Source organism: Poeciliopsis prolifica, unplaced genomic scaffold (genome assembly GCF_027474105.1).
Source record: "Poeciliopsis prolifica strain line A6 unplaced genomic scaffold, Auburn_PproV2 SCAFFOLD029, whole genome shotgun sequence".
In the NCBI taxonomy this organism is placed as follows: domain Eukaryota; kingdom Metazoa; phylum Chordata; class Actinopteri; order Cyprinodontiformes; family Poeciliidae; genus Poeciliopsis; species Poeciliopsis prolifica.
The window spans coordinates 493,471-520,684 of record NW_026562404.1 but is presented as its reverse complement, the minus strand read 5'-3'; the positions used below and the strand labels follow the sequence as shown (position 1 = coordinate 520,684).

At 40.5% G+C, this 27,214-nt stretch overlaps 1 protein-coding gene and 1 long non-coding RNA gene across 2 annotated transcripts; both read right to left on the bottom strand.

Moving 5' to 3' along the window:
• Positions 1 to 160: 160 nt before the first annotated feature.
• Positions 161 to 1,959, bottom strand: LOC129372488 (uncharacterized). Its single transcript, XR_008607251.1, has 3 exons — positions 1,904 to 1,959; positions 751 to 887; positions 161 to 383 (listed from the first exon to the last, which is right to left on the bottom strand). It is a non-coding gene; the product is annotated as an uncharacterized LOC129372488 (long non-coding RNA).
• A 1,429-nt stretch (positions 1,960 to 3,388) lies between these two features.
• LOC129372505 (uncharacterized) lies at positions 3,389 to 26,176 on the bottom strand. The gene is made up of 25 exons (XM_055049870.1): positions 25,984 to 26,176; positions 18,474 to 18,671; positions 16,296 to 18,375; positions 16,007 to 16,177; positions 15,592 to 15,712; positions 15,091 to 15,184; positions 14,617 to 14,703; positions 14,292 to 14,405; positions 13,803 to 13,901; positions 13,536 to 13,687; positions 13,118 to 13,256; positions 12,314 to 12,436; positions 12,024 to 12,221; positions 10,897 to 11,564; positions 9,569 to 10,003; positions 8,108 to 8,357; positions 7,907 to 7,996; positions 7,188 to 7,490; positions 6,933 to 7,103; positions 6,596 to 6,773; positions 6,376 to 6,492; positions 5,290 to 5,556; positions 4,942 to 5,173; positions 4,644 to 4,693; positions 3,389 to 4,442 (listed from the first exon to the last, which is right to left on the bottom strand). The coding sequence occupies exons 1-23, from the start codon at positions 25,984 to 25,986 to the stop codon at positions 5,019 to 5,021; spliced, it is 6,213 nt and encodes a 2,070-aa protein (XP_054905845.1). The 5' UTR covers positions 25,987 to 26,176; the 3' UTR covers positions 3,389 to 4,442; positions 4,644 to 4,693; positions 4,942 to 5,018.
• Between the last annotated feature and the right edge of the window lie 1,038 nt (positions 26,177 to 27,214).

Sequence of the window (27,214 nt, the reverse complement as noted above, 5' to 3'; positions counted from 1 at the left end):
CTCCCCAAGAGTTGGAAGTCATTCTTCTGAATAATAATGATATAAAAAAATCTGAATATTTTCTGGTAACTTTTTTTTTTTTTTTAGGTTTCTAACAAGTTCTAGTTATTGAGAATTTATAAATAATGTGTTTGTGTGATCCAGGTAGCCAAGCTTGTCCTTATTGCTCATTTCTGCTGTTTTATTGATAGGTATAATGTACTTGCACCGTTGTTCTTGAGAACTGAGGTTTAAATCATTCCTTCACAACAACGTCGATGAAGTTCTTGACGTTCTTCAGTTTGTCGCTGTCAAAGTTCACCAGGAGCACACTGTAGCCAGCAACGCTGGGCTCAAACTGAATCCTGGCCTTCGCTTCTTTATTTCCTCCCACAGTTTCAACCCTGCAAGAGAGACTCATTTTAATTATCTGCGTTTGCAGTGTTTTTATGATTTCACGTTGGGTTTTGTATGTACATATTTTGTATTTCATGGTTCTTTGAATAGTTTTGTTGAGTTTAATTTGGTTGTGTTGTTCTCTGTCGTGTAGAAGTGTTTGTATCTGTTTTCATTGACAGTTCCCTCAACTTTCTCTTACTCTGCTCACTAGGACTAACTCATGTTTCCTCCTACCACATCTGCCTTTTGTCCCCTGCGCTGGTTTTGTGTGTCGCTACAAATGTCAGATCATCAATCACTGAATGAAATCTTTAAAACTTTATCTTGTTTCCAGTGGTTGTTTTCAGTAATCAAGTGAAGGCTGTAACATACTTTGCTGTTATGGGTTTGCTGCCTGTGAGTCCGATGCCTTCCACGGCGAAGCTGCAGTTCAGCAGCGGCTCTGGCAAAGGGTTCAGCAAGGTCAGCTCTACAGTCACAGGCTGGTTCACTCTGGCTTCACCCAGCAGCTGCCGACAGGAGGTTCAGGTTTCACCATAAAGACATGACATAATGTGGAATCAGGTAGACAAAATTCCACATTTTGAAACGTAAAACATAAGCACTGCAACTTAGACGAGGATAAAAATGTACAAATCAGTGTTAAACTATACTTTTCATCTGGATAGTTACCTCTTCTAGTATATTTACTCTGCTGAAAGGCAGCTCTTTACGTTCACATTGCGCTTAACAACACAAATCGACCTCTCTAGGTCCACCTTAGGTAGAAACACTGGTGTTGATGTGGAACTTATTTGTTTTCATGTTTTCTGGACTGTTAATTGTGCAGGTGAGAAAAGTTACATTTTGTCCTCCTGAGTGATGTGCGGTCAGGAAAAAATAATATATAATAATACAATAATTTCTATTGCTGTGGTTTGTCCTATAAAGTACCTATTTTTCATTTAGTTTAACCAATTCAGATTAGTTTTTATTTTTTCAAAATCGCTGGATTTTCACAGCTGGTGAGGCAGCAGCCAGCTGAGCCTCACCTCTTGACCTCTTTTTGTGCAAAATATTTGAGTGTTTTTTTTTTTTTTTTTTTGTGGTGGTGTTGTCAGTTGCTCCGGCAACTGCAGCGCTGATAAATAGAGCGAGAAAGACATGGTTTTGAGTTATACTTTAACAATTTCCCCTTTGCTGTGGAGCAAAGGGAAAATCTACATGTCCAAGTTTGACTGAGTTAACGGAATTATTCAGCAGCAGCAGCGCAGCTAAGTATAACATGTTAAAGTCAGTCTTTTTGCCCTCCATGCGCGAAATTTCCTGATGTAAACAATAACATGCAAAGGGAATATAATTGTAAATCTGGTTATGATTAAGTCAGTGCCTCACCGGCTATGAACCTCACCGCACATCACTGGTACTCCTGATTTGACCAACAACTACTTATTACTATACATATTTTTGGAAAGGGTAAAAGAATAAACAAGTAAATGGGGAAAATTTGTCTCTACTAATTCTCTTGTGTCCTGCAGATTCTGACCTCGATCCTGATGTCTGGCTCATCCAGCACAATTGTTTTCTCAACCTTATGGTAGATTTTTGAGGTAGAACTGTTTGCATTGAACCAAGAAGATTATATCAAATAAAACAAAACTAAAACAACAAAAAAAGATAGTGGGATTTTCTTGCATTTTCGCTCTGGAATCTGAATGTCAGCGATAAATCAGTTTGCGTTGCGCTGCATTGCGCTGCGCTGCGTTGTGTTGTGTTGTGTTGTGTTGTGTTGTGTTGTGTTGTGTTGTGTTGTGTTGTGTTGTGTTGTGTTGTGTTGTGTTGTGTTGTGTTGTGTTGTGTTGTGGTGTGTTGTGTTGTGTTGTGTTGTGTTGTGGTGTGTTGTGTTGTGTTGTGTTGTGTTGTGTTGTGTTGTGTTGTGTTGTGTTGTGTTGTGTTGTGTTGTGTTGTGTTGTGTTGTGTTGTGTTGTGTTGTGTTGTGTTGTGTTGTGTTGTGTTGTGTTGTGTTGTGTTGTGTTGTGTTGCGTTGTGTTGTGTTGTGTTGTGTTGTGTTGTGTTGTGTTTCATTGTGTTGTGTTGTGTTGCGTTGTGTTGTGTTGTGTTGTGTTGTGTTGTGTTGTGTTGTGTTGTGTTGTGTTGTGTTGCGTTGTGTTGTGTTGTGTTGTGTTGTGTTGTGTTGTGTTGTGTTGTGTTGTGTTGTGTTGTGTTGTGTTGTGTTGTGTTGTGTTGTGTTGCGTTGTGTTGTGTTGTGTTGTGTTGTGTTGTGCTGCGCTGTGCTGTGTTGCGCTGTGCTGTGTTGTGTTGTGTTGTGTTGTGTTGTGTGCGGTTGTGTTGTGTCGTTGTGTGTTGTGTTGTGTTGTGTTGTGTGCGGTTGTGTTGTGTTGTGTTGTGTTGTGTTGTGTTGTGTTGTGTTGTGTTGTGTTGTGTTGTGTTGTGTTGTGGTGTGTTGTGTTGTGTTGTGTTGTGTTGTGTTGTGTTGCGCTGCGTTGTGTTGTGTTGTGTTGTGTTGCTCTTGCCGTGTGTCTGGCTGAACACCACACATCCGCTGCACGATCGGGCCGCCCGAACGCGTTGTTTCGGTCTTTCAGGTCATGGAAATCGGCCGACCACTCAGGTCTGAACTCCGGGCTCACGTGCGGCCCTCTGCGGGTCCAGCTTCTCCGGTCCAATTCCTATCGCGCACTAGCGCGTGCGTTCTGTCGTAGCCATGGAAACGACGGTGGCGTGTAAGGTTCATATTATTAATCTCATAGCAAGTATTACTGAGATATTACTAAATTATTTGGCTTATTTTGTGTGTTTTTTTTTCATCAGTCTATTGTACAACAACAGATAAAAAAAATTAATTAAATGCAACATTTAATATTAGTACATTAAAAAGAACCATTGTCTGAACTAGATTTTGGAATCACGTGCCAACAGCCAGGTTTGGTTTCACTAGGCCACAGTTCACTGGGTTAAAATGAAGAAGTTTAATAAAAAGATAGATGAAGGAATCAGTTCCCATCTGGTATCACATTCTCATTTTATTGCAACCAAACCTTTTAAATTCAGAGGGAAGAAACCTGACATTCAAATTAGACACTGCTTACAAAAGTTAAAAGAAATAACAAAGGGGTATAAAACTGAAAAAAGAGAAGACATAAGTTATATAAAACACAAAGTAAGAAAACGATGGTCTAATAGTCCTGTCGTAATTTGCACAGCAAAACAAATCAGAGGCTTTCAAGTTCACAACAGTAGGCTAATGTTTAAGACAATATGAAGGAAAAAAAAACAAACAAACACTTAACTAAAATCCAAAAATGAGGTGAAACTGATTTGATTTGTGGATCCCTGTGGGTTTTGACTGCTGTCTTGTGATTGTCCATTCTTCTGCAGAAGCTTGACTTTCCTCCTTGAAGATAATGCCTGTATAGTCAGCCCCGTCTTTACGGATGCGTCTATAAAACTTAACACAACTCAAACACGCAGGCTAGTGGTCTGTCCCATCAGAAGAAGATAAAACGACATTCACAACAACGTCTGAACAAGCATTAAATACTGAAAGGCACCACATTAACAAAGCCTTCGAATAGAAATTGGAAAAAGTACAAACATTTACTCTGTATTTGGTAAATCCTTTCATTACAAAAAAAATCAAAGAATCAAAAAATCTGCAGAGCGGATTCAGGTTTTCTGCAGTAATATGTCCACATATTTAACTCCACTCGAGGTCAACCTCTTCCTTATGTCTTCAGTCTGGACAGAAGGCCGATGTAAACACTGAGCAAGCTAACCTTGCAGAAGAGTGCTGGACTTGGTGACTCCAACTTGTTTAATAAACTTGTTTGATCCCCGCAAATATAGAACTGCAAAAACTGTGCATGACAAGATCCCACACTGGCAGTATCTGTTTTAAGACACCAAAACCGATTCAATAAATATATAAAAAAAAAAAAAAAAAAAAAAACAGTCTTTTTGATAAGAAATAATGGCTATGAAGCCCATGGAAATGTTTCCATGCATGCAATTCTTCTGTCTTCATGTCGTCTGCAGCAGCATCAACTATGTTATTGACTGTTCATCTGCAAAAAAAATAAAAATAATGCAAAATAAAATGAGACCTTCTAAAGCCACAAGTTTCAATTATTATTATAAATGCCTATTTACCATTTTATAGAATACACAAACATTATAAAAGTATTGCTCAGTATAGAACATGGTTCACATCAGATACCCATTAAAATATTTTAACCTTAAAATTTCTGTTGTTAAATGACTATTACCTTCTGTTAAGAAATAAAAATCAAACTTCTGTTGATCTTCCCAGCTTCCCCTGCAGTGAAAAATACAGTTCAGTTTAATCAAAGATAAAAATAACACCGTTATATTAGCACCTAAATTGTTGATGCGCTTTGTGGACAATGTCTACCACAGAATTTGCATATATTGTATATTTTAGTTAATGAATGCAAACATTCATAATTGTTCAAGAAAAACAGGTAATTTTAAGACACCAGCAGCTCATTTAGTCAGAGCCATACATGTAAATTATAATCGAGTTTAGTTCATCTTCAGTTTTACCTCAGGGGTAGGTAGATGTGGAGGTTTGGGGGGGATGCCAGGCTTCTTTCTGGTAACTGCGGGGGAGCTGTTTGTCCTCAGGCTGGGGTCCGACAAAGAGTTGATTTCTTCTCTGACCTCTGGGACACGGACGAAGAGTCGTCCACTACCTCTCCGCTGATAGCAGACAGACAGCTGTAGTCTGGGCTGCTGTACAGATTCATACTTTCTCCAGAGGAGTCGGTGCTGTCCACTGAAACACAGACATGCACCAAACACAATATAATAATGCCTAAAAAATTCGACTTTACTTATGTTGTGAATTTGTAACTTCTATCAAAAGAGTCTAAACCAAAGCAATAAACTCACTCAGAGGACAGCGAGTTTTCCACTGATCACCGTGAGGATGAGGCTGGTGCTGAAGAAGATGATGGCTGTTGAGCTCGTTTTCGGTCACAGCCTCGGGGGAAGACGCAACTCCTGGGTTGGTGTTCCCAAGATAACCAGAAGGGGGCAGCGAGCCCCGGCCAGAGGAAGAAGATGATTGGCTGACGGTGGTGGACGCAGTGCTACCAGAGCCAATGGAGTGCGGGCGGGAATAATCTAAGCCCCTGTGTGAACAACACGCCACAGGGACTAACGACACACAAATAAATGCAATCAATGAGAATATAACACGTTTTACAACTTTATATTTAGGTTTCTACTCGGTAAAATGATCAGACAACATCAGACGGATTTTCACTGACATGTTGTTGATACACAGCTACAATCATACATAAATCCAGCCAGTTAATTAGCAGCTCTATCAATCTATGCAGCTCCCTCAGAGGTACCACAGGCCTCTTGTCAGGCTTTGTGATTATGCCTTTAGATGAACAACCACATCTTGGTAGTTTTGTAGTTGTTCAACTTTTAAATCAAGTGAGATGTTGATTTGGGATATTGTTTCATAATTTAAACCTCTCCACAACTTTATTCCTGACCTGCCTGCTGCGATCTAAATCAGATTTATATTTGTACAAAACTCCTTCCAAAAACTCTTTTCTCATCACTTTAGAGCTTTGTGTTGGTCTAGCTTTTGAAACTCCTATAAAATACATGGATGTTACAGCTTAAAGGTTTTACAAAACACTGTGTCTTCTCACTTATCCTAATAAACAAACACTCTGAACAAAAGACTAGCTTTGAAAATTTCACCAAGTCTTCGTGCTTTCACCAAATGTTTACTTCGATTTAGTTAAACTGGTCTAAGATGTGGTTTTATAGCAATGATTTTGTAGTTTCATGTAAAAATTCATCAACTTTATGTCCCAAATATAAACATTTCAAATTAAACAAATATTGCAAAATAGCAGTATTAGCTATTATATACCTGCTCTTGTAATGATGTAATGTGTGCAGGATCAGGACCATTTAAAATGTAAAACACTTTGAATGGTGTAAACTTCTTACTTCTCCCAGGCAGGCCGCAGCTGACGGCTCGGTCACAAATCGCCTCATCACTGGGTTGAATATCCATAAAAGGACTGCCACCCGTTCCCATAAACACTCTCTCTTGCAAACGCAGCTCTGGAAAAACAAACTACGTATTCAGAATGAGCTTTTAAAAAGGACTTTTTTATTTGAAATAAACCTCTAAATATGTATTCCAGTCTAATATTGTGGCAAACACCTCTACTGTGAGCAGCTTGGTTCCACAGAATCCTCTCCACGTCAGTGGTCCAGGCTTTCTTCACTTCGGTGCTTGAGGCCTTCAGAGTGTAAGTGTCCTCACTTTTCCTCCTGCGGAACCAGATCTCAAAGCACAGACCGCTCACACCAGAGTTATGGGTCATTCCTATATCGTTAGTCTGGAAAACACACACACACACACACACACACACACACACAAACATATAAATGAGCCACATTGTTCCAATTTTACTGGTAAAGTGTGACAATGGCATGCATTTCACTGCAAAATTCACATTATCATGGATGTGATATATGATATTGTATCACATACAAACCTTAAATGACTGTTTGTAGACATAAACATCATTTCCAATATCCGTCCTCTTGGTTTTGCTGAACAGAATCAAATGTTCAAACAGGAAGACTCGGCGGACGCATTTCTTCTTCCGAAAGAAAACTGTGAACTCATCTTGGCGGATCAGTTCCCCCTGCTCCTTCAAGTTAACCTGACGAAGGAAAAGAAGATTCTGTATTATGGCGTCTAATGCTGGCGGTCAAAGCGTGAGCGCTCTGCTCTGCTAATATCTCACATCGCAATCCTGAATGGCGTCCATGGTGAGCAAGTCGTTGCCGTGACGCATCTGAAATTGAATCAGGTCTGCAGCAGCCTGGATTTCACTCCTGTCTCTGTCTCTCTCTGTGCAGGTCGGATCCGGTGGAGCCAGGCCGCACACGCCGTGTGTGCACACAGCGGCGTCCTTCTGTTTCGATCTGCAGGGTCTAACCAAGGCCAGCATGTCCTGCAGCAGCAGGCTGTACTTGCTGATCCTCTGGATGGGCCTCAGCAGGTAGGAAGACAGATCCATCAGATCCCCGAGCTCCTGCTGCTTCTTCTGAAATCCCCCCCCCCAAAAAAGAAAAGGGTTTCAAATGCAAAATCGCATTAAGTCTATGTGCTTTAAAAACACTCTTTGTGAATAACAACACTCTAAAGTTGTGCAAACTATTCGTAGCTTTCTTTTAAAGCCCGGTAAAAACAAAAAGAGCTGGAAAAGAAACTGTTTTTCTGGTTGAGAAATTACATGCAACACAAAACAGTAAGACTCAAACAGTGAACTCCTAGTGAAGAGACAAAAAAACTTATTTTGACTTACATTTGTGTAATTGCATAGCTTATGTCACACAAAATTGTTTTCTGTGGTTCTCTAACCCAAATCTTAAAGAGATTTCTGTAAACTTTCTTCCATCGTTTTCACAAAGCGTTGTATCAAAACTTACTAACAACAAGCAGGAAATATGTTTAACTGACCTTGAAGATGTCACGGCGGCGGTGAAGTATCAGTGCGTCTGACTGAGGTTTATTTTTGCTGTATAAGGCGTACAGGCCAAAACTCTCACTCTGCAGGAAGCCCAAGGTTAGGATTATTGTCGCAACAAATTTAAAACAATCGTACAAAAATCTTAAAACTGCACAGTGAGTGAGATTTTTTTTATTTTTTTTATTTCTTACATGTCTGAGGAAGCAGCGGGCCACCATGGCCGGCTGCCTCTCGCAGGCCTCCAGCTCTGGGAGGAAATAGTGGCTGTGGAAGTCGTAAACCTTCTCCAGGTTGCCAAAGATGACCCCCCTCTTGCCTCTCAGGTCCTGAGGAATGTCCAGCCTGTCCATCAGGGGGAGGTAGTGAGTCAGGATGTAACCCAGAGAGCGCACATACTCCCTCTCAGTAAAAACCAGCTCCTCCATGACATGCTGCACCCTCCTGGTGACACAAAAGGGAATTGGAAAATCCATTACCTTCAACCAGGCGTGAAGGGTGAAACACAGCATGCTTCAGAAAACATATAAGTTTCTTTATCAATATATTTTTTCCTCAGAAAGTATACATTTTTCATCCACAAGTATCGATACATTAAATCCCACTTTGAGTTTTATGTCAAATCCACATGAATTAAATGACAGCTATCACACCTGACATTTTTATTCTGTTGCACCTGTACATTAACATGACATGTAATGAATCAACCAGTTATGATTCATTAAAAAAATGAAACGAAATAGATGAACTGCAACATCTAATAAAAGTCAATAAGACAAAAAAGGTCCTTTTTCTGGATAACAAAGCCACACCATTAATATTTAAATTAAGCAAATGTATAACAAAAACAACATTTTCTATCTAAGTCTATGAAACAATCATATGTCACCAAACTCATTCTGTCTTCTGAAATCTTTTAAAAAAATCTTTAAGTTGTATCAAATTGTATGGAAACTGCACCGCTTGTTACATATATTGTATTGTGAGTAGAAAATTGCGTATCGTATTGTGTTATCACTACAGCCCTATTGGTATCACTGATCATGGTTTTTCCGATAAATTAACTATGCCAATTCAGTTTAAAATTGTTTTGATTCTTAAGATCCAGAATAGAAATTGTTCATATTGAACTTCCAAACAGATGCTTCCATAATTGTTTTGCTGACTGTAAATCAATCAGTTAGAGAAATGTCTTTATAAGTGACACCATCTTAGTGACACTTAGAGGACTGAACAGGTGCAAAAACAGTCAAGACTACTATGATTGTAGGGGTGTGTGTCTTCCTTCAGCCTCACCAGCTAAGAGTGCTGATAAAAAAGACCAAAATTTTAAAAAATTGAAAATTTTTCTGCCTCTTTGATAGATATAAAATATTAGTTAATCGTCTTAATCAAATTTCTGGATACTTTGAAAGAGATAGCAAATCTTTTGACTTGAATCTTTAATTTTTACAGACCTGGAAGCATTGGAGATTGAGCTTGATAAGATTGTTATTTCATAAATACAAGATAGATTAAAATTCAACAATGAAAACACAAGGAGAGAGTACCTGACGCTCCTCATTGTCAGCTTAGGAACGGAAAGGAGTTTATTAAACTTCAGAGTAAAGGGAGTAAGAATGAAAGGCAAGGAAAGTCATTGACAGTCAACTTACAGGGCACTGCTGGCATTCTCCTGTGGACCTGACAAACAAAACGCTCTCCCATATGTCTCCGGGGGCAGGCTGGAGTGTTTGCAGCATTCGGCCCCAGCAGCGCCGCCGTCGCTCACGCAGGAGTTGTCTGAGCAGAAGCTCCCGTGTCGAGAGATCTGGAACTTCTGCGCTTCTTGCAGGACGCGGCAAGATGGCTGACCGCGGTGGGAGCAGCACGGCGGCGACCGAGGCCCCTGCTCTTCAGGTGTGGAGCCAGCGGCTGAGGCTCTGGCGGTGCACGAGTCCTGGCTCACCGACCTGGCTCCGAGACCCTTTCTCCATGGAAACCACTGGCAGCCGACCGGGTGGGACTGAGATAAAGCGGCGGCATCCCTCTCACTTCTGGCTCTGCTTGTGTGTCTCTTCCGTGCCTCCCTCTCCGTTCTCCTGGCCGACCTGTTTAAGAATGAAACAAACCAACAAACAGGTGAATTTTTACTTTTCACTGCTTCTACAGCCTGCTAACACAGTGGAGTCCAATTCATTTTCATAATGGTTCTACATCAAGGCCCTATGTCCTCATCGGGCTTTTAAGAAACTGTTAAAAATTTTTAACAGTTTTTAACATCTTTTCACATTGATGTCATTCATTCACGAACAATATCACAAAAATGGATTGTTGAAATTAAGTTTCAATATTTTTTTGTCATATGTTCCATTTTCAATATATTTTATTGACAGATCAACAAAGTAGTGCATAATTGTGAATTGAAAGAAAAATGATACATTGCATATAATTTTAAAAATGTGAGGCGTATTTGGATTCAGATATTTTGAAGAACAACTTTTTGCTGCAGCTACAGCTGCAAGTGGTTTAAAGCTGAAGTTGTTTCATTAACACTTCTATGCCTTAGCTGTCTGCTGTGCTCTTTGGTCTCCAAGATGCTGTTTGTTCTCTAACAAACATTGAGGCTTTCATAGAACAGATGAGTTTATAACTAGATTTAGTAACAAAGCTGACATTTGTTACTAAAGGCCACTGCTTGCACTACATTTAAATAAAAACAGTTAAAGCTGTAGAAAATTATGCATCATTTTCTTCAGATTTCACAATTATGCTCTACTTTGTTCTGGTCAATTGCATAAAATCCCAGTAAAAAGTACTGAGGACTTGGGTGTTAATACTTTTTTCACAAGCTGCATTTGTGTCTTGAACTTAATTATTTATGTTAATGGCAAGAATAATTAAAGAAAAAGAATAAACAAACAAAAAAAGAATCATAGGCCATTATTTTAGGAGAATGACAATATCTTAAAAGTCAAAGTAGTGCCCTCAGGAAGTTTATTACTTGTGAGATGACTGCTTTGACTCCCGGTTTGTCCTGGCATCACTGCTGCCCTCCGCTGTGATGGTATTGTTACTGCAGGCTACTGCTGCTGGATTAGGGCTGCTGCTGTCCAGAACTGGCCTCCTTTTACCCAAATCCTCTGCACCTGACAAGATGCCCTCCCACTGAGAACGCTGAGGCCCCGAGGTCGACTGCACCACCAGCCTCTGTCCCCCCGGAGAGGCCGTCTGGATGTTGGTGCTCACCACATCCACAAAGTGACCCTCGCAACTGCTGCTGGGATCTGCCGGCAGGTGGCAGCGTTCCTCCAGCTCCTGCATCCTCTCCTGGAGCTGCTGCTGGGCCTCGTGAAATCTCAGCCAGGCAGCATTCCAGACGTGCATCCCTCGAGATCCCCGCAGGGAGCCGGCCTGGACCTTCACCTCGTGGAATTTTTCCGGGCTGAAGTGGAGGAACCTTTCTTGGAAAGACTGAAGAATCAGTCGGTCAGGAGAAGCCTGGACATCGGACTGGCAAAGAGATGTGGCGTTCAGGTCTTTGCTTTGCTTCTGCACCAGCTGACTGCTTGTTTGACTGATCCATGAGGCGCTCTCAGGGGATTGGATTGAGAGACGTCTGGCTTCAGTAAGATTCAAATAATCAGTGCACTCGATGGCAAGCTCCACAGCCTGTTTTAAAAACAAAACATAACAGCAAAAAAACTTAATTTAATTTTACCTTTCTTTTTGTTGAAAAATATATTTGCTTTACACTAAATCAGTGAAAAACACAAAGACTTACAAATAATTTTTGGTCTAGTTTCTACTGGAAATATCTCAGTACACTTAAAATAAGGCAACAATATCATTAAAAAATTATATTTCTAGTAGTTGATTATTTCACTTATAACAGTGCAAAATTGTCTTATTAGAAGTGAAATAATCTGCCAGTGGAACTAGAACTTTTTTCATCAGTATTAAGGAATTATTGACTTAGAACAAGTTCCTTAAAGGTTACTTCTAAGTTGGTTTTGTCTTGTGTCAAGTGTACTGACAGATTTTAGCTAGAGATGACCAAAAGAATTCTTGGTCAGATTTTGTGTTTTAGCATTTTGCACTAGACGCAGGTGAGCTGCATCTCCATCTCACCTGCTCACAAAAGTCACATATGTTGACCATAATCTGCAGCTCTCGGCCACACGCCTCCGCCCTGCAGAGGAAGGCCTCCAGGTCCGATTGGAAAGTGCCGACGAGGGTCTTGAAGGCCGCCGTCTCTGGGTAGGGAAGCCCACTCTGCTGGAGTCGCTCTGCCTCTGACACCAGTGACATGGCGTGATGCCTTCGGTCCTGAGGACGAAGGACGGAGAGACTTCAGGGAGGCGCACAAATAGGAAAACGACATAGACAGAAAGAAAGTCATGGAGGAGATTTAAACTCACAGTAGCTTCAATTAGGAAACCAGTGAAGCTGTTAAGGATCTGCTCCATTCTTTCTCCAGAGCCTTCGACTGACTCAGCCTCCATTAGGTGGCGCTCTCCTTCTACAGCGAACCATTGCTGAATCTGCAGAGTGAAGTTGTTATTCAGATGAAAACATTTTGAAGTGTGCAAATTCTATTCAGATCCATTTTTGTTTGAATGTCTGTGATCTAACATGTTGTGATCCTCGTACATAAAAAATGACACAAAAAGGGAAAAAAGTTTATGCCCAATTTAGTTAACTGCAGCGACTCAGTAGTTACTAAAGGAGAGAACTGTATAAATAACTAATTCTCATTCATGAGAATATTGTCCGCTGGTAACGCCGACAGAAAAACAAAATAAATTCCCCCACAGCATGATGGTACCGCCGCCATCCTCAACAGCTTGTAGCAGTGTTTGTGGATTTAAAAGACTCACCTTAATTTATCCAGATATTCTCATCACTGTGGCTAAATAGCTAGATTTTTGTCCTGTTTTATTATTCTAGAAGGCATTTATAATGCTCATCTGAACTATAGTAAAAATGTAAGCGCTATATCTCATAACATAAAAAAATCTGAACTAATTTTGCATTGAAGAAAAAAAAAATCAAGTCAGTCCTATGACAGAATCAATATAAAAAAGTTGTTTCTTGAATAATTATTCAAACCTTGAAAGTAACATGGGACGAATGCCGTTCATAGCTGTGAATACAGCACTGTGAATTTTACCAGAGTTCAGACATACATGAAAATCAGAGATGGTGAGAGAAGCATGACAGACCTGCATGAAGTGTCCCTCCATTTCCCTGAGCTGCAGCAGGTATTCCAGATGTTCCAGTGACGCGTTCGTCCTCTGCACCAGGATGTGAGCCTGCTCCTCCACATAGTTGTACAGACTGGTAACTGAGTCCACCGCATCACTTTAGAAAGAACAGAGATAATTACAAGTTGTTGAAAGAACATTTCTGAACTTTTACAGATATATTTGAGACACTCCTGCAAACTCAAGATCACAACTTCAGTTTGTCTTTACTGACTAAAGAAAAGACCATTGGTGACTCTGATTTGGAGAGACAAAAAAATCTTGGTTGTCACGAATGTTCTTCAAATCTAAAGTGGATCTCGTGGTCTCACAGTAAAGTTGGAATCTATAGCTTTCTGTAAATGTTCAAAGCGACAACATGATGTTTGTTGGGTACCTAAGGTCCTCACAGTGAGGGTATTTCAAGTCACTCTCCTTCCTCAGCCTGGCCAGGATGGCCCCGCCCTCCCTCTGCAGGCCGACCAATCGCCCGTCCTCCAAGACGTCCCTCATTAGAGTCCTCTGGTCCATCATGCATTGCTGTACAGCCTGTTTGCCAGAGTGTTGACACTTATACTTTTACATATAGAACAGTTATCTCACACTGAGTTACAAAACTCGCCATAATGGGATCTTTGAGGAAAGGAATGGAGTGTAAAATTACCTGCACAGTCTCGGTCATCTGCAGTTCCTCTAACTTACTGATGGCTCTCAGTAACAGGCCGGACGCCTCGTGGAGATTGTTAACGAAAGGGAAAAGTCTCTGAAAATCAAAGACAAGATTTGGAGATGCATGAATGAATGATCACCTGCAAGAGAGACAATAATAAGGTTCCTGCACATTTTCACTTTGATATTCTATACGTTCACTGAGTGCAAAATATTAACTTTGATACTGTAGTTGGGATTTGATTTTTGGAGAGATTACATTTGTGGTTCGTTTTATGTCATCAGGAGATACTTAGATCAGCTCTTCTTTGAAATATATAACTCTTCAAATTGTTAAATACATTGCGTTACTTATAAAGACCAGATTGTACAGTTTGGGCACTTTTTTTTTTTACACACATATCCAGAGCAAAGCATAAGTTCCCTACTTATATGTAGCGTCAAGCAGAAAAGCAAAAGCTGCCACATGATATTTGATTCCTACCTGATGCAGCTCCAGCCAGTCACAGTAGCCATGAGCCGTGCCATCCAGACCGAAGCTCAGCTGATTCACCTCCACCAGCTTGAGTAACGCTTTCATTGATGTCACCAAATCAGTCTAAATCAATATTAGATACGTACAATTAAACTGACTATCTTTATATCACTTCTTTTGACATTATCCCTCAAATTATATCCATCATGACTAATTATATCCATCATGTGATGGATATAATTTGCAGAAACAATTGTCTCTGCAGAATTGCTTCTGCAGAGACAATTCTCAGCAGAAAACGCAAATGCGGTGTGTTTGAATGAAATAGTTCAACCTGGATGCCGGGACATCTTTCTGGCTGAGGGTTGTTCTCTTTGTCCGCCACCAGAACCAAACTATTCACAGCACGAGGTGACCACTCCTGCAACAGGTTAACACAAGTTACAATCTTTTAATGGACTAAATTTAGTTGAATTAAGGTAATCAAAAAAATGCAAAGCAACACCAATAGTCAACCTGGTAAAATTTCTAAAATAAACTTTTTTATATAATAAAAGAATGTTTTAATAATTAGATAATGGTTTATGCTTCTACTAGTTAAAATTTTTGTGTGACTTTTGCGTCGCCTGAAACTGTCGTATTTTTACTCAAGGCTGTCGTACCATGAGATTTTCACACTGGCCATGCCGAGCATTACTTACCAGTCATTATATGCTAATAGTGGCCCTCCAGTCACATGCTACCATGCAAACAGTAGTTAATGCAAACCTGCAGCATTCTCCTGAAATGTACTTTGTGTGCTTCTTACATGAAGGGTCATCAGAGCCTTGTAGAACTGTGGCTGAGGATTTTTTTTCCTTGCATCAAATATTAGCGTCATTCCGGCTTCTCTGACTTCTTTTCTGCAAACAGACACAAACGAAGGTGCTTTTGGACTGATGCTGATATACTTGAAGTCCTGGTAAAACTTACAATAAAATCCAAACATGATTCATACTCTTGGAAAATCTGATTCCAAAGTGTTATTATTTAACCAAGATGTTTGTTTCTAACAGAAAATAAGAGGCTTCTCTCTAAAGATAATAAGACATTTTAAAAGATATATCAGTTTTGACATAAAATAGTTTTTATGTGTTTTTATAAACATTTTATTAAAAAATTTGCACGTAGACAATTGACCACAGCGCTATGTATCGACACCGATGCCACTGCAGACAAACACTAAAAATGAGGAGAGAGGGTCTGCAACAAACCAGTTCCCATGTTGTTTATTTTTCAGGTTCCACCATCTTAGATGCTTATTTCTCACCTGGTGATGGAGTAGAAATAGAGCAGCATCTGGAACAGCTGGTGGCTTGTTACTGTTGACTCCCATCCCTGATCGTGTCCATAGAGTTCAACAATCGCCCGGCCTGTCCTGTCTCTGCAGCCTGCGGTGGAGGGAGCGAATCAGAAATTGCGGAGTCAATAATGTAGTCAGGCTTCATCTGAATCAGGTAACCAATCTCTAAAAGACTGAAAGGTGTTTGGTTAAACTTTGGTAGACGGTATTTTATCATCTATGCGACATGAGATAATTCTGTTAACATACGTTTAGCGTTCACTTTATATAAATATTGAGATTTAATGCAAACGTTTTTGGTCACCTTTGCTTATAGGTGTTGAATTGTAGCATGCACAAAGATTTATATCGTTGGTTAAGGCAATAAGAAATTTTAAATGACCTGTAAGAGAGGCTAATCCAGAGTAAACGGGATGGGCTCTGGGGTCAGGTGATCCCAGAGGCAGGTGGTCCGGTCTGGGACGAGCAGACGCTTGCTGAGATGTTGGAGTCACCTGGGATGGGTTCTCTGTTTCATGACTAATGATTCTTTTGGTGCCAAGCTGCTCTGCAACTGCAACACATTTTATTTTTAATGCGACGCATTCACAGAACATTATTTTTAGCACGTTAAAAATAATGTGTTAAAAATGTTTCAAACTGCGATGATGAAAGCAAGAACAGTTCTTCACCTGGAAGAGGATTTTTCTTTCTGTTGATCTTCGGTGAAACCAGCCTGAAAGCTGTGCTGTTTTTACATTTGACCACATGCAGCTGGGGAATCTCTGCACGAGGCTCAGAGGTTTCTTTTCTCCGGACGTTTTGGCCTTCAACAATGATCAATTCACACTTCTCCGAGGTGTCCACCACCGCCGTGGAGAGGGATGAACATCTCCTGTCTGGGTGGGTGTCTCGTCTGTTTTGTGGCACTGAGGTCGACTTAAAGTTTGGAGCCATACTCGTCAAACTGGTTCTGGTTTGATGGCTTTCAAGATGATTGAACGGCATGAGGGTCTCAGATGTTTCAGCTGAACTAAATTTCGATCTATGCTGTTTATTGTAGTCGTCCGGGTACCTGAGGCCATCAGTAGCTGACAGAACGTTTGTAGTCTGTGTCCTCATTTCTGACGTTGGATTCGTCGTGCTCACGTTGTGCAAGTTGCCAGAAGATTTGACAGATTGCACTCTGCCATCACTAAAGGACGGGACATTTGTTTCTTTTGGTTTTCTGCACGGGACACATTTTATTTCTCCTGACTCTTTACAAATGTCCCCACCTAGTTGTGCAGGAGACTGATTACAGCTTCCAGGATGACATCCTGTGTCTTGAACGCCGCTCCATGAGTCCTTGGCTCTCAGTTTGTCAGCGCTCTGTGAGGTATCCGTGTCCTCCTCCGCCACGGCTGGTACATTCCCTCTGTTATTCTCAGCCCCAAAGGTGACAGGGTTCTGTATGGCGGCCTGGTATGAGTCTCTGTATCGACATCTCAGCTCTTGAGCCTTGGTGACCTTCCCACCCAGCCGTCTGGCCAAGCACGGGGTGCAGGGCTTCTCTGCAAAGCGCACTGTGCGGATACACTGAGGAGGGTCCAGGGAGTCGGAGGAAGGGTGTTCCTTCAGGGAATGATCACGAACAGATTGGGGTCCTACGTCTCCAGACACGTCTTGAGCGTTTGTCTGAGAATTTACTTCTGACTGTGTGCTGAACGGTTGCGTGATTGGCTGATTTTGCCAATTTGGATGTTTTTGTGCTTTGGTGTGCATTTGCATGCTTTGTTGTTCTTCGGTCAGTGACCAATCTTTATCGAAGAGCATTTTGGCCTGCAGTATATCAATATAATCCCCTGTTGCCACAACTGCTGGCTCATGCCTGCTCATTCTCTGTGCGTTAGAGTGCCTCTGTTTATCTTCCAATATATTTTCAGAAGGTACAGCACCTTTATTCTCAACTTTGAAGTCAATTACATTACCACCTGAGACGTTGGGCTTTTCTGTTTTTGTGGTTGTGTTTTGATTTGTCCCAGTAAAGCGACTGTCCCATGTATGCGGGGACACCCAGCCTATTGGCTTATGCTCTGCTTCACTTCCTTTAATTTTTACCAGCTGCGACAAAGACGAAGTTCTAGCATCTACCAGGCAAAGTGACACCGCGATGCCGTGCTTTGCGGGACATATCCTGGTTTCCACCGAGAAAGCAGCTGGAGAAGATGTTAAAATTGAGTTCTGACTAGTAGTCACAGAATCGAGTTGCTCATATTTCTTTGAAGAGGAAAGAGAGGAGGCATCATCAGATGATGAAGTCTTGGACAAAGCAGGAAGAGGCGGAGGAGGAGGCAGAGTTAAAGGTGAATTTGATGGAGCAGCAGAGGCCATGCTACTCCCAGCACAACGTGCCAGCTGCACAAAATCAGGCACAGCTACCCGCTCCCATGGCAACCTCACCACGCCTCGTTCAGTAGCGACTAGGCATTGTCTGAGCGGCGACCCCTGGCGGTCCTGGTTGATCTCATCCAACCAGCCAGAGCTGAAGATACAAGGATAGGACGTCTCAGGGACCGGCGTCTCCTCTACCACCGCCACTGCAAGCCCCTCCTCCTTCAGCAAGCTGCAGACCACAATGCGAGCTGATTGGTCGCAGAATGGCGTCACCTGGAGGTAGAAGTCGCCTGGCTGAAGAAGGGAAGGGTCGATCGGAGCGAGGTGGACGACCACTTGGTCACGTAGACAAAGAGGCCAGCCCTCGCAGAGGAACAGCACATTGGAGTATTGAGCCTGAACGTGGACAACATGATGATGTTATGACACACGTGTGTAACTGAAGTGATTCATATTCTGCTTAGACAGTCAGAGAGTCTCAGCGAGTGACTTACGCATGCAGCCTGCTGCACAGTATCTAAAATGTGCTTGGCCGGTACCAGGAAGTCCAGAAAACAGCGCAGGGCGTCCCTCTGGTAGTGGCCGTCGATGATTTGGAAGAGCTGGCTGAGGAGAGTGGGGGCGGTGGCTTCATAGGGGGGATACAACGCAGACAGGAGGTGCTGGATTGATCCCTCCACAGAGTCCAGGTTCTGAAAAGGAAAATGTCAACAAGATTTGCTCAAAATATTTTCACGTTCAGCATTTTATCACATGTCAGCTGCTCAAACTGATGAGGACACAGAAACAGCAATGCAGCTACTCAATATTTTACTAACAAAAAGCTGATGAAGCACCAAGTCACCCAGTAGATGTTCAAATGAACTATTTAAGTGAAGTTCTCCAAGTTAATATTTTATAATTTTCCGAAGGTATTTTGAGTTATGGGTTTAATGACCATCCAGTGGATCGCCATAGAGTCAAGAGCATAATGTGAACACTTTTAACAGTGGCGTAAAAAGTTGTCATTGTCATCACTTAAGTGAAATTGGAGTCATTAATATCAAAAAATACAAATTTCAATGTCTTTGCTAAAAATATAGCAGGAAATTTGGATTCTTTTTAATTACAATTTTAGTGTTAGAAGGGTATTTTATTGCATATTTGAATCAAATTAATTCATTCTAACAGAACATATCCGCATTATTATTATCAGCAGCCAGAAGGTGTTTACCTGGTTCATTGTTTTACATTTTAATTTCATTCAAATACAACAATTCTTCCTTTTTAATTTTAAAAACCCTTTCGTTTAGGGTGGTCTGATTAAAAAGTGAACATAGATTATTAATTCTAGCCTAGATTTCAAAATGTTATCACTTCTCTTCGTTTTGCCGTTGCAATGTTTCTTTTTGATTTTAATACATTATGTTTTTATGATGTGAAGCACTTTTAACTGCCTTGTTGCCGAAACGGCAAAACCTGATTTTACACGATTTTGGCTAAGTTTCACATCATGCTTCTATTCTCACCCACCAATTTAATCACATTTGATCTATGAGGGCTCAGTAATAAGCATTGCTAAGCAGCAAACATGTAGTTTGTTAAGTAATTCTGTTTCAGAGTAAACTAGAAATGCCTCATTATCAAACTACTGGGAGATAATGTTTCATTCAAGTGATTCTCGTTCTAAACATTCAAGAACTGGCAGCCAGCCTGTGGACAAATATTCAAGTAAACATAGAAACACTTCTGGTTTTTGGTTTCACATTCCCTTTGACCTGAACTCCTGCATCCCTCCTGATCCCCCAACCCCACATTTAGGTCCTGCTTTATTTAGCGCCACTAAGACCAGAGCAGTGGGTTTCAGGAGGAGAACCTGAACCCAAGAAACAGAATGTGAGAACGTTGATGTATGGCCTGAAGATCGTTTTTCTGCTCATGCAAACTGTGTAAGATTGAATAAAATCAGACACGGTAATGGTATGTGAACGCCAGAGACGTATCTTAAACTAAATCTGTTGGCTAAACTAAGAAAATAACACGATTAGTCAAATCCATATGTCCATCATGTCTAAGTTACATCTTCCCTGTTATGTTTAAGATAGATCATCACAAAATAGCGTGTAGCAGCATCATTTTGGGTGTTGTCTGTACCATTCAAAATATGTCTTTGTCCTCACACCTATGCACTGTGTTGGAGAACTGCAACCAAATTCAAATAAAACATTATCGGGGATGGAGTGTCACAAATTGTAAAAATATTCAATGGAGATGAATATCTCCATTGAATATTTTCAGTCCCAACATTTCTTTTCCTCTTTTCTTTTCTCTATAATCTCGTACCATGACATTATCCTCCAAAACTGCTGGATTGTCCTCAGGGCCCACAGTTCAGGGAACAACATGCCTGACGCAGAGCTTTGTGGTGGCTTCTGCCACACCCCGCTGGGGCAAACCTCAACAATCCTCATCAACATAACGTCAACAAGACAGACAGGGTCGGCAATTATGAAAATGATGGAGAGGGGACGTCGGCTGAAGGCTGGATGGTGACGGTTGTTGCTGGCAGCTCAGAAACACACAGCTTAGTGGAAGTAAATATAGATCACTGTTCATACATTTTTAATTAAACTGTTTCCGCAGAACTAAAAACACTTCAGTCATCAATTCTGTCATTCCATTAGTGAAATGACTTGTCGGATAGATCTGGGTCAGCAGCGGCCCGACGTGTAAATGATCTTTTGAGGCCCCCAGGTCTCAAAAGACATAAAAACCCCAAAAGAAATATTGATTAATTTGTTTCCCCACACAGTAAGAAGAAACTAACCAGCATGAAAAACTTCATTACATGAATTTTTATCTAACGTTGTGTTCACTGTATTCTTGGGAAAGCAACATTACACTTTGCTTCTTCAGAAACAACCTGCATTGACCCACAAAGGGGAGCACAAACATTTTTCAGTCATTTCTGCACTTGAAACCAAATGTTTATTTGTTTGTCCTGGCAGCACACCACTGTTAACGCAGAACTACTTGGCTTCAGAAACACACAGATCCTTCCCAGTAAGTCACCGAAAGAAATGACAACCCTCACATTGCTGTGGATAAGATGTCCCAGCGCTGCAGCCGGAGACATTTTGAATATCTCTGTCCAGTATCATTATGAAACAAAAATAGTCCGGGAGCATTTCTGATGTCAAGCCGGCTCCAGGCCGGGCGAGGAAAACTGGACTGAGAAAACCGGAAAGCTTGCATGCGGACTTGGACATTTCTAATAGAGATTTTGAATGTTTTCAATGCGTACTAAATCTTTTTCAGTTTAATCATTGTCATCTGAAAGTGACAGGAAATGTAGGAAGATGGATTCTTCTTATACTTTCTGAATTATGAGAGAAAACTCCATTTTGTCTGTAATACATGAAGCCCTGGCAGCATTCAGTCTCAAGAAGACACACCTTGCGGGCTGTGGCTATAGAAACGCTAGTAGTGCTCGTCACTTTTCACGCAGCCCGATTCTGATTCAGATTCATCACAATCCGGTGCCAGATCTGTGGCTCACACCACATCGCCACATTGACAAAACAAATAACCACAAAAATCAGCTAAACTTGCCGTCAAAATTTGGATCTGTGACTGTCTTTATTTGATTTATTACTGAATGCCTGAGAAAATGTGAGACCCTGTCAGAAACCGCTGCTCTAACACTTGGATAAACTTTACATAAGACCAAGGAGAATCAATTTCCTGTGTTGATATTTGCTGCTTTTCATCTGAGCTCACACTCACTGATTACACAAACTGTTCATATTGAGTTCACTGCTGCTGGGCAGAGAGGACAGGGAGAAATGCTGGCGTCCTAAAGAAAGGAGCAAATCTTTTTCCCATTTTATTGTCGCATTACGCTCTTAAGCAGCATTACTTTTAGCTTTACAGGCTGGAAATATAGTTTGGACATCTGCAAATATAGTTTGTTTTTCAAATAAACAACGCTGTTTGTTTTCAAACTATTAATTACTTGACTAAATTGATCAACTAAAGTTGCCCCACATGGCTAAGATTGCTTAAAAAGCTAAATTAGTTGAAGCTTTCAACTTTTTCTCTCTTTTGTATCAGATGACATTAGGAAGTTTTTTCCCCACATTTTTCAACAATAACAAATATCAAACAAATAAGAATTATCAATCTGAGTTGAATCACCTGATCCTTGATTGTTGTTCACCCATGTTGTTGGAAGAAAGAAAGAGATTTTCAATAGACAACAGACATGCGACAGAAAGGAGCGTCTGCTTATTTTACCCAGAGAGTTAAATAAGCAGATTACCCTGTAAAGCTCAAATTCCAGCTTTTTTCTGAATGAATAGATTTAGTTGGTAAAACACTGAGCTCTTTAGCTATAAACTATACATTTGAAGAAAACAGCAACAAAAAAAAAGTCAGAAATCCTCATCTGATCTACCAATCAGATCAAAGGAAAAGCCAAACATCTCCATTTGAGATAACCAATGATGTAAGCATGGTCATTTCTTTTGAAATGAGAAAACAAAAACAGAAAAATGTGTAAATAGTTTTTCATAACACTATATGCAAGGTCCCTTAAGTTTGGACAGCTGGCTGTATGGATGACCAACTGTATATGTGACCTGCATTTTTTTAAGAGGCCATTTGAACTGAACATTGAGTAAAAGTCATAAACATGTAACAAGTAGTTAACGTAGTTTAGCTTACTAGCAAACTACAGACTGAAATCAGCAGGATTTCAGTCTGCTGATTTGTTGCATCATTCACAGAAAATGACACATTTATGGATGACAACAAGTGTGACGTTAAGGTGAAATTCAATTGTGCAGTGAATGGATTAGCTGCCACCCTAAAAAGGAGTGAAAACAAGCCGATGAACAGAGCACACAAAACCTCGTGGCAACCATTGGGCGGATTTTTCTGTTAAACATTCACATTTATTTTTAGAGAATGAATCAGTTTTCTTATCAGTTCATTTTAATCACAGCTTCAGTATGAGATCAAAAGACTAAAGATTTCCTTTTCTGACATAAATCATTTGGGATTTATTTATTTTGCTATTTAGAAACACACAACGACAGAGATTACCCTGTAAAGCTCAAATTTCAGCTTTTTTCTGAATGAATAGATTTAGTTGGTAAAACACTGAGCTCTTTAGATATAAACTATACATTTGAAGAAAACAGCAACCAAAAAAAAGTCAAAACTCCTCATTTTCTGTCTTTTCTCTTCAATCTGACATTTTTCCTCTGTGCCTCAACACACCTGATGCCACCTCCTCTCAGGCTCAAGCCAAATTACACTGGCGTAAGCCATAAATCCTCTGTACAAAACCACAGAGGCTCCGCGATGGCCAGACGGTATATTTAGCAGCTTCAGTGGGATAAGGAGACCGGGGCTCGCGGGACACAAACACCAATCATGACGGTCTAGATCAACAGAGTGATTTGAACAGTGGCCGTAAAGTAGCAGTCTGGGTCATCGAAAACACGTGAGGGAATCGTGAATGATTTAAAAATCACCATGAGCACGGCTGACGTACGTACTCTGTGAGAGATGTTATTATATCAAAGTGTAGCTTAGCTTTCACTGACATGCTCGTCTCAGCTGCGCTTAATGCGACTCTAACCTACAGATTTCATGACAAACCACTGAAGGTGACAACTTTGATACAAGTAAACGTAAAAACACAGAATCATGCATTTGTTTTAGACATTTGTTTGAATTTTTTTACAATTCATCACCCTTGAACTTTTTTACATTTTGTCACTTAAAAACAAAATTTATTTTACGTGATCGAGAAAAAAAAAAGTCACACATAATAAGTGAGGAATAGAGTACATGGTTTTCTTATACTTTCACACATTAAAAAAGCTGGATGAACGTTATCAGGTTTGTAATCAACCTCCTATACTACGGTACGTTAAAATGTGGAGCCATTTTAATTTTAATGGAGAACAGAGCCCACCAGGGTGTAAATAAATCTCAATACAAACCCATTTCTGTGAAGGTTTGTGAGAAAACGTCAGGAAACTAACAGCATCATGCCGCAACACAGCAGAGAAGTTAGTGATGAGGTCATGGAGACATTTATGGGCTACTTTGTGAAACAAATACCAATATCTCACACAACAATGCAGGGATTGTCCATAAATGGAAAGAAAATGTCCCAAGGGTGAGCAAAGACAAAATCTGGAAAAGAAGATGAATTAATCAGAGAAGTAGCCAAGCGGCCCATGGTCACACTAGAGATATCCACAACTCAGAGGAGAGAATTAGAGGCAGGCCAAATATTTGTTAAGTACATCTCAAATCTGACTTTTGTGGAAGGAAAGTGAAAAGAAAACTATCAAAATCTCCCATTTCTAGTTTTCCGGAGGCTACGCAGGAGGCACAAACATGAAGACGCTCTGGTCAAATGAGAAATAAATTCAACTTTTTACATGCAAAACACAAACTGCCCTGATCTCTGTTATGACACTGATGTTACAGCATCCTGGTTGCTGGAAAACAGTAATTTTGTACTAATTACCATGTGCTGCCTCTGAACAAATAAACGTGAGTAATTAAGCCGTATGACAGCATTCATGTGTTAGAATGGCCCAGTCAAAGTCCAAAATCAAATTCAATGTTAAGTCAGAGGCAAAATCTTAATTTGACTGAACTATTATGAAAACAAATGTCCATATTTTTCAGATTTTATCTCATAAAACATGTGAAAACCATGTATCATAATACAAAACTCCAATAAAACATGTTGATGTTTGCGTCATAAGGCTCCAAAAATTAAAAAAAATTAAAAAATACTGAAGGAGATTAAAACTTTTGCAAGGCATTGTATATGAAGGTAATGATGGTAATCCAGGTAAAGGGGAGATGATGACTTGTGGGTTCACTGGCAGAAATTTGGATCAGGCTTTTGTGTATTTTTTCCATCGAATCACTCAGACAGGACAAGTTGTGTTTCTGCAGAGGGAAAAGGAGAAGCTTTGTACAACCTAGTCAACATGGGAACGAGCATCCAGACATTGAGGTCACTCAGAAAACAGGAATAATGAAGTTAATGGACTCCTGGTGTCGACGACACGGAAAACTTACACAGGAAGCAGGGTGGGAAAACTCACAAAGATTCCTGCCAAGTCAAACCCACGGCAGAGCTGGGCGGGTAATTTCAAATTCAACTTCCTTCATAACATCACAGCAGCCTGTCGGCGGCAAACACATTCAGCTTTATGCACAAATGAGGAACAGCCTCTCTGACCTCTGAGACTTCTCTTGAAATGGACAAAATCAAACTGAGACATTCCTTCAGGCTTAACATCTAAATCCACATTTCAGGCAGACCCCCATACTTTGAAAAAAAAAAAAAAAAGAGTATAAAATATGTTATGCTTGTATTTTGCATGAGTCACATCTTGTAGGGCCAGGAGCCGGGAGGACGCACAGGGGATGGATTGTAAAACCGGGCCTAAACCTGAGAGCTTCACCTTGAGTCAGACCGCGGAGCCAGAGCAGCAGCAGTGAGTGTTGGCTGTGGCAGAAATGCGGTCAGAGTACACGGGTGTTAAAGCACAAAGAGCTTCTTGTCAGGACACACTGAACAAATCCCTCTGTGGTACCAATGTTTGGAGACGTGGTGTTAGAATGTCACGTTTCTGAAGCAATACTTCAGCTGTTAGCAATTTAGGATGTAGAAAACATGATGTCTGTTTGCTATACATTGTTCAGACGTGAGAGAAAGTATTAATTTAACTGTAACAGTATAAAGTGTCTCCCTTTATTTATGTCAATAGTGTTTCTGATTAGGAAGTAACACGTCTGCAAAAGTTTTTATTTAATCTGCAGCAGCAGATTAAATAATTTTTTATCACAACTCTTATAAAAGCAGAGTTGTGAAGTAAACTCAAGCTGCAAAGTCATTCTACTCTTAAAAGTAGCTGGTAGTCAGAAAAAACCACAAAAGAGGTGAAAGTGATCACGTCTCACGGTGAAGCGCAGTGACATTACCATCTTCCCTTCTGCTCGCTGGCTTCCCCTCTCATGACCCCGGCTGCTTTTTCAGATATAATCCAAAAAAGGAGTGAAAATCCTCCACAAAGCTCAGAGGCAGCAGAGCCCAAATGAAATCCATTCTGCTCGGACACGCGTTCAAGGCTGAGTCACGACGGGGCTGATGAGTCTTCAGCCGGTCCTCAGCGACTCTGTGCGTCTCTCCCTCTCTCCCCCCTGCGCGCTCTGATTCTCTGAATGCTGTCTGCTTTCTCGCTGTGGTTGTTTCCTTCTCACAGCCCCTCAAGTGCTCTCTGCAATGTTTGTCTGAGAGGGAGTGAGGCCAAACACCAACACACAGAGAGAGAGAGAGACAGACAGAAAGGAGCAGACTGTCTCTACATATACCTCTCCAAAAAAAAAAAAAAAAAAAAGGATTCACAGACCTGAACTTTTTCCACATGCACCAACTTCATGCTTTGAGGTCATTTCTTGGGGTAACATGTGAAAGACAAACAAAATAAAAAAAATAGTGACTTTTCCTCTATGAAAAACTTCTTCTGCTCCATTATATTCTTGCTGGTTTCTGGTTGCCTCTGATTTTCTGCAAGGATTTCAGACTAAAGGAGGTTCAATAACAACCAGACTTTAAAATGTTTTCCTATTGAAGAATGCTGAAAACAATGCATATTTTTTCATCAACCTCTCACACACACTGCTTTATGTTACATTTACTGACAAGACCTTAAAAAAAGTGTTTTTTTTTTATGTTTTGCAATTTTCCAGTACTCTAACCCTGTCTGTATGTAGAGCATTTTATTTCTTGAGGCTAAAATAACATAAACAGGAAGCATTTTTGCCAAGGCTGAATAAAAAATGTATTAGATCCAGAGTAACATCAATCGTTAATGAAGTCCATGTTGAGTCACGTCTCTGTACTGATTAAAATTTCAGGTACCAAACACAACGTTTTGAGGGATTCTGTTAAGTCAGAAAGACAAACTATAAACTCAAACAAAGAACAAATAAACAGCAATAAAGCAGAAAAAAAATGTGTTTAATTTTGTTTTTTTTAGAGTAGAACTATTTTTTATGCTGCACCCACAAGTTTCAGTGCAGGATATCGGGAGCTCACAAAACAAACAAATAAAAACAATAATTAGGAGGAAGGAAAATGACACGTTTTGGATTGTTTTTGTTTGTCAGCTTTGCATGGACTCAAAAAAATAGCTCAAGCTCAGTCCAATAA